General features: G+C 52.8%; 1 protein-coding gene across 5 annotated transcripts in view; it reads right to left on the reverse strand.

Annotated features, from left to right (window-relative positions):
* Baiap2 (BAR/IMD domain containing adaptor protein 2) overlaps positions 1-12,070 on the reverse strand; it is a 63,223-nt gene that overhangs the window by 19,223 nt on the left and 31,930 nt on the right. For all 5 annotated transcript variants that reach the window (XM_021639512.2, XM_021639477.2, XM_021639499.2 and 2 more), the window contains exons 4-6: positions 7,193-7,254; positions 6,581-6,652; positions 5,914-6,051 (exon numbers count right to left, since the gene is read on the reverse strand). In XM_021639512.2, coding sequence (XP_021495187.1) covers positions 5,914-6,051; positions 6,581-6,652; positions 7,193-7,254 — 272 coding nt within the window. The remainder of the gene's footprint in view (positions 1-5,913; positions 6,052-6,580; positions 6,653-7,192; positions 7,255-12,070) is intronic.

Here is a 12,070-nt window from a genome sequence, read left to right on the forward strand (position 1 = left end):
AGAGCCAGGCGTGGTAGCGCACACCTGTAATCCCAGCACTCAGGGAGGCAGAGGCAGGCGGACCTCTGTGAGTTCAAGGCCAGTCTGGTCTATGAAGTGAGTTCAGGGCAGCCAAGGCTACACAGAGAAGCCCTGTCTTGAACCCGCCCCCTACCAATATATCTAGGTACCTTTCACAGGTCCCTCCTCCCCTGCCTTGAGAGGAAAGGGAGAATCAAGTTTGCTCTAAAGCCTCAGTGTGGCTTTTACTTTTCATTTTTCCAAGAGTCCTAAAGGGATGGCCACATCTTTTCTGAGTTTCTGAGCTGGGGACAGAGACCACATCCCAGGCATGGCATGTACACTCTTCTCCAGGAGAACACTTTTTCCCACCTCTGTGTGCGGGTGCTTCCTGATGCCTGGTTGGCAACCCTGTGGTGACAGAATGTGCTGAAGCGGAGGCCATGAGATGGCTCTCAGAACTTCCCCTTTGCATGGAAAACTGCCTGTCCCCGTTAGTGCTCCACACACTTCTAAGCTCCCTTTCCCTGACCTATAATTAAAATTAGTTTTCTGTGGACCTCTCAATATGCAAGGTCAGCTCCGAGCAGTTCTTAACTATGGCAGGCTTAATCCGGAGCCCAGAGCCCAGGCAGCCTCACCTGCACACTGGGACAGGCTGCTAGTGTCTGTGTCCTCCCTCCCTCTGGGTAGTCTGGCGACCTCAGTCTTCCTAGCCCCAAGCAGTTCCATCTCCTCCAACCTTTGTGTTCACTGACCACCCTTCCGGTAAACAGCCTGTCCTTAGTCCAGCTTGGGGCAAAGCTCTGGCTATCCTAAGTGGTTCAGCCTCAGCAGAGCCCAGAAGCAGGGAGCTATGGGGGAGGCCTGTTACCATGAGCTCCAGAGGCTCAGCCCCAATGCTCAGCAGCCTCAGGCGCTCTCTCTCTCTCCTCTCTCTCTCTCTCTTTTTCCCTCCCCCTCCCTCTTTCCCTCCCTTTTTTCCCTCTCTCTGTGAGTTCCTGTTCCCAAGAACTCTAAGAACTCCTACACACGTAGCTGAGGAAGCGCTCTTGCTGTGTCAGGCACCAACCACACAGGGACCCTGTTGGTAGATCAGGCGACCAGGTCTCTGGACACAGTGTTCACTTCTCAGGGATAGGGAAGGGAACCGTGTTCAACACGCACAACTGAAGGCCAGCCACAAGCATGTTAGACAAAGCCAGGGCCATTGGGACTGAGGTGGCCAAATACATGCTGCTGCTCCTCCTCTTCCTCCTCCAATGGTGGCTGTTGTTAGGCCCCAGGCTTTGAGCCTCTGTGCCTGTCACAGGATGTCCTCTACACAGATACCCACACTAGCCTACACTTGACTTTCTGAACCCTAAGTTCACCATGGTCTGACCCTGCTTGGTTCTAGTTAAGCCAGAGAGGGGCATACAGAGTGGAGAAACCTCAGATACATGGAAGGAAGGAAGGAGGGAGGGAGGAAAGAAGGGACAGAGGGAGATAGGAAAGAAGGAGGGAAGAAGGAAAGCCCTCTCCAGGTTGGAATAATGGAGTCAAGCCCTCTGTTTCTATGTTGCTTGTTACACTCAGGCTGCTGGCAGTGGTGGCGCACACCTTCCTAGCACTTCGGAGACAGAGGTAGGCGGATGTCTGTGAGTTTGAGGCCAGTCTGGTCTACAGAGACAGTTCTAGGACAGTCAGAGCTACACAGAGAAACCCTGTCTCAAAAAACAAAACAACAAAAATACCTACCCAACCCCAAAACACACTCAGCTCCCTCAGGGTGTGGGGTCAATTCCCACTTCTAACAGTTAGGTCCCACCCTCCCGGTTAACTCAAGTAGTAGTTCCAGGAGCCCTAAAAGACCAGAATCCCGCCCTTACCCACGTAACAAAACATGAGAACTTCTGCTAATGTTGCCAGTCACCCAGAGGTCTAGTGGACACAACATTCCCAGAGCCAGGAAAGATCTCTGAGCCCCCAGTTGAGCCCTACCATACGGCCATAGCTCCTGGAACTATCTGCATGTTAGCTTTGGAGGAGTGAAGAAAAGGGACCACAGGAGGCAAAGGCTTTCTCTAGTAACCAACACCTTGACACGCTCTTTAGATCCATAGCAACCCTTGTGAGGCCAGCCTGGAGAGGTGGGCCTGAGCAGGGCTGGAGCCACTGGGGAGGCCTAGGCCTTTCAGAAGAGTGGGCTCAGTTCAGCTCGCATCTTCTTCCCTTGAAGGGAAGAGGCTGTCTTGCTGAAGGGCCCCGGGTCCCTGCTCAGCTGCCAGCAGCCTCACTCTGTGCATTAATCAGATGGACTCCCCGGCCAAGTTTGCAGAGGCATTGGGAGTCTGTCGGAGCAGCCCCTGGGATGAGAGTCCCTGAGTAGCCTGATTGGTAGCCCAGCGAGGCTGACAGGCTGCTCGATGTGGTGGCTGGCATATCTTCACTCAGCTCAGAGGGACCAGGGCAGCCATACGTCAAACACTCTCTACCCTCAAAGGTGTGGGGCAAGAGACTCCAAGAATATCACTGCCTGCCTGGGCATCGGAAGCACCATCTCTGGTGCTCTTGCAATACTCTCAAAACCTGAAACAGTCTGGGCTGGCGGTATCACAGGCCTGCACATAGCTGTTTAATATAAGTTCAAGGCCTGCCTGGTTGCAGAGTGATTTAAGGTCAGCCCAGACAACTTAGCCCTATTTAAACAACAACCACCTATCTATGGGTAGCTGTAGATTACACACAGATAGCTACAGCTCAAGGGCAGAGCACTTATCTAGCCTACAGAAGGCCGTAGGTTCAATCTAATGTCCTACACAACCTGCCAACAATAGCAACAATCCATGTAAATCCAAACTGACACAACTGGGTAAGCACAGGCTGTCCACCGAGGGACCAGCCTCACTGTGTTTGGCCAGAAAAGTACAGGACATAGGCCTTCCCTACTGGAACACACAGATATGGAACATTTTGCTTGCCAAGGGTCACAGCGCTGTTTCCCACAGAGAGACAGGGAAGAGGTTTGGAGAGGGGTCTCAGAAGACAGAAGACAGTGGTACACATAAGCCAGAAGGTGGGGAGTAGGGCCCTTTTTGTCTATGCTCAGAGGAAAAAGCCAGGACGGATGGCTCAATCTCACGGTAGGGAAACTGAGGTTCAGAGAAGCCCTGAAAGCTGTACCCAGGAGAAAATAAGCCATCTCAGTGCCATCTGTGGCAATAAGGAAGACAAACAGCTATTTCTTGAGCAGAGAGAGGCTGATAAGAGCGCTGGGGCTGGAGCAGAGAAGGGCCTGGCACAGCTATGCAACCATGCTCTGGGACAGACCACAGGGAGCCTTGAGAAGGCTGATGCTCGAAACTAGAAGTCAGCATGAGGCCCCCTTAAGAGAAAGCTAGGAGGCACCCACGCCAGGGCCTGTCACAGCCACAGCACTTGCTGTGCCATCGCTAGCTACTTGCACTGGGCTCTCCATGTAGCTCCCGCTCTGAGCCCACCTTCTGATCACCTGAAGCCCAATGCCATGCTCTCGCCTGTTTCAGTCAACTGAGGTTGGGCAGGTTCCACTGGCCACAGCGTCACCATCCTTCCTCCATGTGCTTGCATCTGCTCTGCCCTGGAAGAGCACATTGGAGGGGCATGGACACTCTCACCCTGGTAGAGCTAAGCTGATGTACCCAGTCATGCGTGAGGGGCATCTGAGTCTGAGGTTACTCATGTTTCACCGTGTGAGATGCCTTCATGCCATCAGGTGAACTGCAAGGGCAGCTTCAGTTCTACTGCCAGACATTCTGCACTTAGTGCCCACAGCGTCCTCACAGGCAACGGGAACCACCTCCCATGTGTGTGACAGGGAGTGCCGAGCTCACGCTTAGCATGGGCAGACCTTGAAAACATGCTCAGTGCAAGAAGTCATGCTCAAGGTCATATGGTGTGACTTAGTCACTCCCAGCTGATGTCTAGAACAGAAAGAGAGACAGAAAGCAGGTAGGTGTTCCCGGGAAGGGAGAGTAAGGTGACGGGGATAGGGAGTCGGCTGGATATGTGGTTCCTTTTAGGTTGGTAAACTGCTGCAGACTCACTGGCATGATGGTTGTACAGGTCTACCAACATACTGAAACCCACTGTTCTGTAGGCTTTACGTGTATTCTGTGGCGTGCAATGTCTAAAGAAGGCTGTTACTAGGGAGAAAACAAGAGCCAGCTCCCATCATTGGGCTACCGCACTTGCTCCAGGGAGGTTTCCTCTAGGCTGTGCACTTGCGTGTGGAAATCCCTCCTGCACGGCCCTTGTCTGCACCTGGGAGCCTGCTCCCCCACCAGGCAGCAGGGTTATGTCTGCTGGCTAGGTTTTCCGAGAGCAAGACGACAAAAGGTAGCAACAGCTGGACACTGACTGGTGTTTGTTCCGCAGTCCTGCAGGTCACTTGAGGAATGTGTTCAAGAACAAGTCAGGATGGCTCAGAGAAGCCCCTCTGTGACAGCCTCAGCCTGTATGTGTCAGTGAGATGGCCATGGGTCAGATGGTCATTAAAAAGGATTAAAGTAGGCTAGGTTGTTATAGTTTTGCCTTGCAAGTATGAAGACCTAAGTTTGGTCCCCATAACCCAAAAAACAAACAAACAAACAAACAAACAAACAAACAAACAAACAACTCTAGGTGTGATGGTCTGCAGTGATAACCCCAGCACTGGGGAGGCAGACAGGCAGCTTCCTGGGGCTCCTGGCCAGTCGGCCTAACCTATCTGGCAAGCTCCAAATCAGAGATTCTCAGAAAGAAGGTAGAAAGAGCCTTAGGAGAAATGACACGTAAGGTTATCCTCTGCCCTCTACAGACACGTGTGTGTGCCTGCATATCCTTGTACATCCTCACATACAGAGATGCATATACATGATCAAAACAAAGACTCCAGACTCAGAAAACTGTGCTTGAAGCAGGGAAGGCACGCTACTGCCACTTAGCAAAAGTTGTCTCTGTGAGATAGCAGTGGCGGGGGTGGCAGGGAGCTGAGTTTCCTGCTAGTGCAGCAACTGGACATGGAGAATGCTGTCCAGGCCTGTTCTCTCCCTTTGGGCAGCTGCGCCCATGACAGGATCCCACATGGGCCTGTGAAATCCCCAATCAGGCCTGCACGGGCTTAGAGGCACCTCTCTGAAGCCACCTCAGAGCTGCTGACTTGCTTAGTGACACCATGATCAAGAAGGACAGCCTGGCACTCTCCTCAGCCTTTCCCACCCTCCTGGACCTGAAGAAAAGCCAGAGGCAACGTGGCACAAGAGAAACGTCCCGTGCTTCGGGCAAGAACTCACCTGGTGGTGGGTGCTGCCAGACGCTATAGGTATACGGGGACCCCAGGCCGTACCTCGTCTTCTCTAGGCCCTGTGGCTGGCTTTCCTGAAGATCCCCCTAAAACACTGGGCATCCTGTATATCCCTTCTTATCTGTGCCACTAGGGCTGCAGGAGCAGGTGGGGGTTTTAGGCCTACTCATCAGCAGGACAGCGCCGCGGTTCCTGACAGAAGTGTCAGTCTGGCCGCAATATCCTAGCTCCGTCAGCATACAGCTCCTGCAGTGCTTGGAAGCCTCCGGGGCCATCTGCCACAGATGGGTGGGTGATCGCAGGCTGATTACAATAGCAGTCTGGGGTCTGGCTCTGGGCAGGATTCCAGAGGGTCAGGGGAGGACTTGGTCTGAGCTCCTGGTCAGTAGCCGAGAACCGTTCTAACGTCTTTGCTGAGCTAACCACCCCTCTAGATCAAGGTTATGGGGACGTGCTGCAGAAACCGCTGGCCACACCCAAGGGCTCTCTCCTCCCGTGACAGACAGAGTGACTTATGGGAAGATGAGGATGCTCTTCCCCGCTAAGAAAGAGGCATGAGGTCACAGCTGTCCTGGGACTTAAGCTCCTGCTTGCAGGCGGCAGCCTACCTGCAGCTCCTTGTCTGAGTACTTCTGGGGATTCTTGCTCCCTTGGCTCTTCTTGCGCAGTTTCTTCAGCTCAGCCTGACACTTGTCCAGGGCGTCACCTTTGCTCCTCTGTTCTGTTTGGTATTTCTTCAGTGCAGCCTGAGGATCCATGACACAACCATAGAGGCCCGTGAGCCTCATAGGCATCTTGGTGTTCCCTCCTCAGTCTTCCCCGCTCCCTGGACACAGGAGGTTCCAGCAGGCCAGAGTGAGGCAGGGGTCACAGCTGTAGGTCTCCCCGTCTTCCTCTGACAGATCCCCAGTTCCCAAGACCCAAATTAGGCCTGGGAAGCAGCCTGGCCTCATTCCTTGCCCCTGATAGCAGGTGCAGAGCCATAAACTCATGTGGTGAGTACCACAGTAGCCTTGGCCAGCAGGCAAGGTCAATAGGCTCGAACAAGGCACTCCTATGGCTTCTGTTGTACAAACCAAGTCATCAGCTGTGACAAGTGGCTGAGGGGGCAGGGGAGCTGTACACGGAACACCAGACGCAATGGGTTTTCTCTAGGCCACTAGAGTGGGAGCCCAGATGGGAAAATAAAGCTTCAGGCCTCCGAGACAGATGTACAGGCAGGGCAGAGGCGGCCTGGCAAAGGTGGCTAGCGGGCACGGCCCAGGGTGTACTTACACTCAGGTACCTGGAGTCCAGCTCCACCTTCTGCTCCAGCTGCGTGAGCAGCTCATTGTGAAAAGACTTCAGCTGGACACAGGGAGGAAACAGATCATTAGGCAGCTCTGAGGCACAGGACAGGAGATGGGAGCAGAACCAGCCTGGACGCTGCTGGTACCATGTAGGGAGAACCCCGTGGAGCCAGGACTCTTCTAAGGGTGAGGACTGGACAGAATGTTAAATAATCAAGCCTTTTAAAGCTTTGGCGTTCATTTTCCACCATCTTCCCTCTGCTGAATCATTCAGGCAATAGCTAAAGGAACTGGACTTGAATGCAGAGAACTATCTGACTTTGTCCCATCAGAGCTGGGACCTGGCTGGGACGTTCACCAGGGCACAGGTGACTCTCACGGAGCCAGCACAGGTCCCCGTGGTTCCCCTTCTTCTCCAGATCACTGTGACTGCTGTGACCGGTGTTCCTTATCTTGAGTGTGGCCTGCGTGGCTATGGAAGTTCCAAATGGACAGACAGCTAAAGTACATAGCCAGTCCTCTTCAGAGACATCTGATTGCCCGCTCACCTATGTCTGCTCCTTGAACCCAAGGAGGAGGTTCCAGAGGCCAAACTTACCATCTCTTCCAGCTGGTTCTGGATCTGCCGGTGGACTTCGGCCATCTGGAAAAGGACATCCCCTGGAAGAAAGAAAGTGGGTTAGATATTTCCAGTCACTGTGCCTACACCAGGGCTAAACACCAGCCACCACACAAGTTCTTTGACCCTAGACAGAAGCTTCTGGGAGACAGAGCCAGCCGGGAGGGGAAGGGGAGACAGAAAGGTCTAAAATGATGAGCAGCCTGAGCGACTAGACTGCCTGGCTTCCTGTGGGGAGCTCCAGCGGCCACCCTAAAGCACACACTCAGGACATGGGGCAGAAGAACCTGTGCACAGAGGCTTCCACCTTGGCACAGCTCTGAGTACAAATGGGCACTTCACACAGCCCTCATGCTCACTCAGACACCAACTAGCCAATGACCTGAGCCCCACACTGGAGCAGACACACAGGGAGCTAACTCCCTGGCTCGAGGCCTCAACGCCAGTTTCCACAAGGAAATAAGTAAAGAGCTGAATGGCATTCTGGACCTGGCTCCTCATCTGGCTTCAATCCCCAGAGGATAAGGTGGTCTCAGGCCCACTGGCTCTGACAGAGTGTGCCCTTTTTACCAGTGGCGTGCCAGAGAGTCACTGGCACTAGTGGGCCCAGAACAGCTGCCAAGAGGAGGGACTGTTGCTCTGAACCAGCTTAGAGGGGGCCTAAGTTGTGTTCCCTGGCCACATCAACACCTCAGGGATGCTGATGTGCCATGGCCTACCTGTGAAGAAAAGACTAAGACAACAGAGGCTCAGCAGCTCAGCAGTCAATGCCATTCAGGGTTCTTCCAGCCTGGACATCACCTAGCTCATACCCATTTGCCTGTGGCTCACACTTCAGACTGGACTAATGTCTGGGTTTTCTCAATGTTGGGCGGAGCTGAGCCCCCAACAGTCTGCAGAGTCATCACTAAGCCACTGCACACCCATCTCCTCCTTCTGACAATGTTGGGCGGAGCTGAGCCCCCAACAGTCTGCAGAGTCATCACTAAGCCACTGCACACCCATCTCCTCCTTCTGACAAGGATACAACAGAAAGAGGAGAAAGGAAGAGCCTTGAGGACCGAGGGCCAGCATGCTAAGTCCAGCAGTGACTTAGCAGACCCCAGCACTGATCTCCCCCTCAGGGCCAAGAGATGAGGCCCTACAGGTCTTGGTTAGGTGCCCTGTATTTCTGACCTATCACACGTTCTCTGTTGTCAACTCTTTTTCCAGGGGCCTGAAACCCCAAGTCAGGCTCAGGGTCTCACGCTTACTTGGCCACAGGGGACATGTAATGGGTCAGGTACACAAGGCACCTACCCAAGACCAACAAGCCTGCCTGTCCTCTCTGCCACAGGCCACCTCACCTGTAGAGCATTTCCTCTCTTATTTCCTAGTGTGTAGAGAACCCTAGCAGGCTAGCTCCACTTGCTTGATTGGCAACTATCTGTTGACTCCCTTTTGAGGAGTTCCAGATGATGGCTAGGTGCAATGGACATAAATTGTGGAGCCCATGCCTGACTCACAGGGTCTTGGGGGTACCTCCTAGCTCTCAAGACCGCGTAGACACCTGGACACAGGCTATAATTTCACCCACATGGAAAGCAGGTGAACACAATGGGTGTGAAGTTGGGCCTGGGCAGGAGAACCTACCTGAACCGTTGGCAGCACTGTCCCTACTCTCCCAGCTCTGGATTACACCCACCCACCCTTCCTGAGGACAAGGCCCTCTCCCAGTTCTGGATTACACCCACCCACCCTTCCTGAGGAAGCAGCAGCCGGCACCTGTGCGCTGGCTGCAAGTCTCCCTCTGGGCTGGTGTTCTCCACTCTGAGCACATTCTTTAGGCCCAGCATTACAAGTAAGGTCAGGACTAAAGAGAAGACATTCTGCTACCCACAAAAGCAGCACATGCCAACTCACAAACAGTGGGGAGCACTACAATCAAACAGCAGAACCCTAGAAAGGAAGTAGAGATGCCCAGGTGTATGGAGTTGCTCAGAGTTTTGTTTTGGTGATGGGTGTCAGGGCCAACAAGACAGCCCTTACCATTCCATCTGGGATGTGTCACCATTCAGGCGCAGAGCAGAGTCCTGATCAGCCAGAACCCTCACTTCAGAGCCCCAGCTGGGTAGCCTGTCCCCAGACTTAGTGGGGGAGAGGAGCATGCTGAGGCAAAGGCACAGAACAGGGTGTGTGTGTGTGTGCACGTGGAGATTTGAGCTAGCTGCAAGCTGGTGCTGCGCAAGATCAACCCACATGGTGAATTTTTAAACTGCATTTCACAAGCAGCTGCGAGAAGACACGTGCAGTGAAGCTTGAGTGCAAACAGCCGCTGGCACTTAACCCCTGCAGTGCCACAAACAAGCACAGTGTGCAGCACCCCACTGCAGAGGAGGGAGTCCCTGGACAGGCGCTGATTTCTGCCAGAAGCTACTAGAAGTTTTCTCCATTGGCCGTTGTGTAGACCTTGCAGCCAAGAGGACGCCTAGTGAGGGTTGTAGGCCAGCAGGTATGGAGAAGCCCAGGCTGGGCCCTCACTGTGGACTCCAGGATCTCACAGCTTCTTTTCTCTGAAGAGCCTCTCCACATGTACTGTGCTCAGAGGAAAAGTTTTCTTTCTTTTTTTAAAAAAAGATGTTTGTTTGTTTGTTTGTTTATTTTTGAGACAGGGTTTTTCTGTGTAGCCTTGGCTGTCCTGAACTTACTTTGTAGACCAGGCTGGCCTCAAATTCACAGAGATCTGCTTGCCTCTGCCTCCCAACTGCTGGGATTAATGGTGTGTGCCACCGCCTGGTTTACGATTTTTATTTTTATTTATGGTGTTTGTGCACATGAGTGCATGTGCTCTTGGAGACCAGAGGAGGTCCTCAGATCCCTCTGAGGCTAGAGTTACGGGCAGCGGGCAGCTGCTGATGTGGGTTGGGAACCAACCTTGGGTCTTCTGTAACAACAGTAAGCGCTCTTAACCACTGAGTCATCTTGTCTAGCCCCAGGAAGAGGCTTTTTAACCAGCCTCAGCCAGGGCAGAATCCACCCATCCCCAGGACCTGGGACACAGGTGGGCCCAAAACTTGACAAACCAGATCAGATTGGGAAAAGAGGCCCAGTGTGCCAGAGCAAACAGTGAATGAGGGAGGGTAAATTTTTACAGACAGCTGCCACCTGATGAACCTCCTCAGGGAGTGGAGTATCAGCAGGGGTGACTGGCAGCAAGAGGCCCATCCCACGCTGCTGGCATGAGAGAGCCCCAGGGACGGAAGCCCCTGGCACACCAGGGCAGTGAGTCAGCCTTAGCACATCAAGGTGAGGAAGCAGTAACTTAGAGGGTGACATTGGGGCCAGGAACAGCTGGGGGTGAGAGGTTGCAGGCCCCCCAAATAATGGGGAACTTAGAAAAGTGAGGGTGAGACCCTTAAAGTACTGTGGGTGCTAGGGACAACACACACCATTTGGGACAAAACTGTAACAACACAGGCAGCCATAGCAGGAGACCACGCCCTCCTCAACTTCTACCAACTTACAGTGTGAGTCAAGTAGCCGAAAGGTCAGCCACCAATGAGTCACAGTGCATGTCACCCCAGCAGCTTGGTTTTAAAGATTTCTGGTACTATTGGTAACCTGGCTTTCTCTTCTCTTTAGTGTGCAATTCAGCCCACATGGACAGTAACACAGGGACAAGGGTTCACCTACAGTGCCCAGCTGTGCTGCAGTGGAGCCCAAAACAGCCATCCTTTTCCTTTCATTTGTTTATTTGTCTCTCTCAGATAGGATCTCCTGTACTTCAGGCTGGCCCCAGGCTCAAAATCACTATATAGCTTTGGAAAGCCTTGAACTGCTAATCCTCCTGCCTCTGCCTCCTGAGTGCTGGGATCACAGGTGTGCACCACCACACCCAGCAGACTCCCTTTGTGTGGACAATTAATACTCCACAGATGGAGAAACCATGTATTCAGGCTGCTTGCTTACTTGCTCTCACTGGCAAATCCATTATTTCACTGACATTTGAGCCTGCATCTTCAGTATTCTGCTGTACGAAGACCAGCTTTGGAGACTGAACAACTACTGTATTCTTGGACCTTCCATTGGTAGATGGCCACTTTTGGACTAACTGGACCATGGCAAGTCATTATAATAACCCCCCTAATAAATACATATATGAGCAGCCAGTGTTGTCAACCTCTCAGCTAGCTCTCCAGTGCCTATGATATATATTCTTTTGTTGTTGTTTTGAGACAGGGTCTCACTATGTAGCTCTAGCTGTCCTGGACTCATTCTGTAGACTAGGCTGGTCTTAAACTCATAGGGGTCCACCTGCCTCTGCCTCACAAGTGCTGGGATCACGGGTGTGTGCTGCCGTGCCAGGCATGATGCACATTCTTGAGAGCCTCTCAGCTATATAGCCAGAAAGGTGACTGGCAGCCAGAACGGAGAGATGGACAGACTGTGGGGCGTCTCCTCTGCCAGTATGGCAGCCATCTGGAAAGACTGGAGAAACTTTAGAAGATTCTGGTTTGCCCAGACAGAGGGAACCCTCCTAGAGGGACAAGGGCCCTGAATTGGCCTGGGTTCTCCCTAAAAACCCTTCCCTTGCTAATCCTAGATGAACTAAGAAAATGGTTCTTCCCAGAGGCTCAACCTCCTCCAAGTGGGTGACATGGGTGCTCTTGGGAATACTCAGGAGTCTCATGTTGGCCCTTGCTTGGCAGGAGCTGGGATGGCCAGATGCTGGGATTCTGAGATTCAGGGCTCAGTCCTGTCTTACTTAATTCCACTGCTGCTGAAAAATATTCAGGCTTATTTCAAAATTATACAAACCCAATGTGACACACAGCGATACTGCTCGGTCCTGAGGACCTGAGGCAGGAGGAACATGTA

The sequence above is a fragment of the Meriones unguiculatus genome, chromosome 7 (assembly GCF_030254825.1).
Source record: "Meriones unguiculatus strain TT.TT164.6M chromosome 7, Bangor_MerUng_6.1, whole genome shotgun sequence".
In the NCBI taxonomy this organism is placed as follows: Eukaryota; Metazoa; Chordata; class Mammalia; order Rodentia; family Muridae; genus Meriones; species Meriones unguiculatus.